This window comes from Setaria viridis, chromosome 8 (genome assembly GCF_005286985.2).
Source record: "Setaria viridis chromosome 8, Setaria_viridis_v4.0, whole genome shotgun sequence".
In the NCBI taxonomy this organism is placed as follows: Eukaryota; Viridiplantae; Streptophyta; class Magnoliopsida; order Poales; family Poaceae; genus Setaria; species Setaria viridis.
In genome coordinates this window covers 11,656,222-11,658,575 of record NC_048270.2, presented here as the reverse complement: position 1 = coordinate 11,658,575, position 2,354 = coordinate 11,656,222, and the positions used below count along the sequence as shown (strand labels likewise).

At 44.9% G+C, this 2,354-nt stretch overlaps 1 protein-coding gene across 1 annotated transcript; it reads right to left on the bottom strand.

Moving 5' to 3' along the window:
* Positions 1-397: 397 nt before the first annotated feature.
* LOC117833851 (probable O-methyltransferase 2) lies at positions 398-2,063 on the bottom strand. Its single transcript, XM_034713447.2, has 2 exons — positions 1,192-2,063; positions 398-996 (listed from the first exon to the last, which is right to left on the bottom strand). Exons 1-2 carry the CDS (start codon positions 1,993-1,995, stop codon positions 697-699), a joined length of 1,104 nt encoding a protein of 367 aa, XP_034569338.1. The 5' UTR covers positions 1,996-2,063; the 3' UTR covers positions 398-696.
* Between the last annotated feature and the right edge of the window lie 291 nt (positions 2,064-2,354).

Below are 2,354 nucleotides of genomic sequence, written 5' to 3'. Positions count from 1 at the left end.
CAGCATATCACCGATGCACCCCTTGGACATAGTAGATTTACAAAATAAGGATTTTTGATCGTTGACATAGTACATGCGAGATTTAACATGTCAATGGAGGCCACGAACTATTTCACTAGCCTTATCGAGCACATGAGGCATATAACAGTACTGAACAAGTCCAATGACACCTTTATACTACTCTGGACTTGGCATGATAAAAGCCAGAAACTTCTAATTGACTGCTATTACCGCAATCAAATCAACTTATTGTATAATCTTAACCGATCAGCAGGATATACCAAAAATATTTGGGACATATATAATTAATCACCATCGATTCTTTTCCACCTGACAGACATCACAGTATTTTTATATATTGTAAATTTGTAAGTAATAATAGTGCCACTCAACGATGTAACATGACAATACATTACACATCTTATTTTGGAATTACATCAAATACTGATCAACAAGCACCAAACTGTCTCTCGGTGGAGCAAACATAGGAATATGGCACAAAGGAAGCATAATAGTGCTAGTTTCTAAAACAGAAGCTATATGGATCTCAAAGTAATAAAAGCTTAGTTCATCTACCTTAAGATTCATATACCTCTGTTCAGGGAACAAGGCACTTCGTTTATTTATCTGCTCACAGCATACGGTCCGTACTGAACCACACTATAAGCATATTCTTCATTTAGGACTGCAGTAGTCTTATGGGTAGACCTCGATAACACCACGAGTTCCCACTTTCTTAACAATCTTATAGTCACTGAACCCTGCTTTCATGAAAATTTCACGCCAGTCATTTTCATCCCTCTGCCTGCCTCTGGTATTCACCATCATGAGCATGTCCAGCAGGAGTTGGGCTTCAAACATTATTGGACCTAAAGAAGGGCCAAGAACTATTTCTATAATGATCACCTTCCCTCCCTCTTCTCGGGAAGGAATTGCCTTCTTGCATTGTTCTAAGATCTTCACACAATCCTCATCGCTCCAGTGATGCAGTACAAGCTACAGAAAGTTGTCAAAAATCATAAATCTATATTGCATTTAGTGAAGTTCTAATAATAAGATGGGGATATAATGATAATGCTTAATACAAGTGTCAATTTCAAAAGCACAAATGGATGCTCATATAACTTTTTTTCAACAATATACCGTGCATGGAAGAATAGCCCCTAGTTAATCTTTTTTACCACTTCATACCTTGAGCAACACAGCTTGAGATGGCGGGACAGATTTGAACATGTCACCCGCAACGTAGTTTATGACACCATCAGCTGGTGCAGTCTTGATGACTTCTGGTAGGTCAAGCACGGTGCACTTGATGTTAGGGTGGGCCCTGACGATAGCCCTCGCCGTGGTGCCATCTCCCCCACAGCAGTCAGTTAGCGACTGCACCCCCCGGAAAAGATCATGGCACTCCCGCATAATTGTTCCTATTGCCAAATTGTCATGTGCTGCCAAACCTTCAAGAACAACGTCGTGAAGATCTTTGTCCAAGAGTGGTGTTTTCTCATGAAGGAGTGGCACACCATGTAGTTCCTCGAACGGCGATGGGAGAGGGGGCGCCAAATCCTTCTTGAACCAGTCAGCAAGGGACATCGCTGCTTCAACATAATGCCGCGAGACAGTGGCTAACACGAAACTTCTCTGGTTGGTGTGGTCTTCAGCATCCACACCTTCCACCAGGAGCCAGGAGAGAGGGTTGAGGCGGTAGGTCTCCACATCGGCGCTGCTTTCAGATGCAAAGATGCCAGAGGTGACCAGCAACCGCATCACACGGCGCAGGAACGGCAGCTTAGTTTCCGGGAGGGATAGTGTTGTTACCAGGTCCTTCACCGATGCAGCCCCTCCCAGGTTATGGATGGCAGTTGGGACGCCGAGCTCGACGGCACACTTGAACGCCATGGAGGTGAGGTAGTAGAGGCTGTGGCGCCATAGATCTGCTTGTGCCTGCAGCAGCTCGGCATCAGTGGGAACTAGGACGCTCTTGGAACCTGCCGACATTGTAGTTTGTCTCTCCGTCACTCTGTGTGTTACGTTTGTCACAAAACGTTGTGATGCTATTGCTGGGTTAGTGCCTACGAAGGGTTTAAATAATGCCTATCGGCCTGCTACTGGAAAGCATCTGTGAGGCGTCCTCAATCAATAACAACTCAGCTGGCTCATAGGAGGCCGGCCAAGTATCATTTTGCTTACATGGAAGAGAGACGATAAAGCGATAGAGTGGGCTCCCCAACACTAATGGAGAGGTGAGCCACTGCTGAGGAAGCGCCTTCAGTACTAGGTCCAAACCCCCCTTTAGTACCAATTGTGCAACCAGTATTGCTAAGTCAGTACAAAAGGGTTCCTTTAGTACTGGCTGG

Coding starts and splice junctions, on each gene's coding strand:
- LOC117833851 (XM_034713447.2), bottom strand. CDS start 1,995: ATGTCGGCAGGTTCCAAGAGCGTCCTAGTTCCCACTGATGCCGAGCTG. Junction 997..1,191: donor CTCAAGCTGTGTTGCTCAAG/GTATGAAGTGGT, acceptor AACTTTCTGTAG/CTTGTACTGCATCACTGGAG.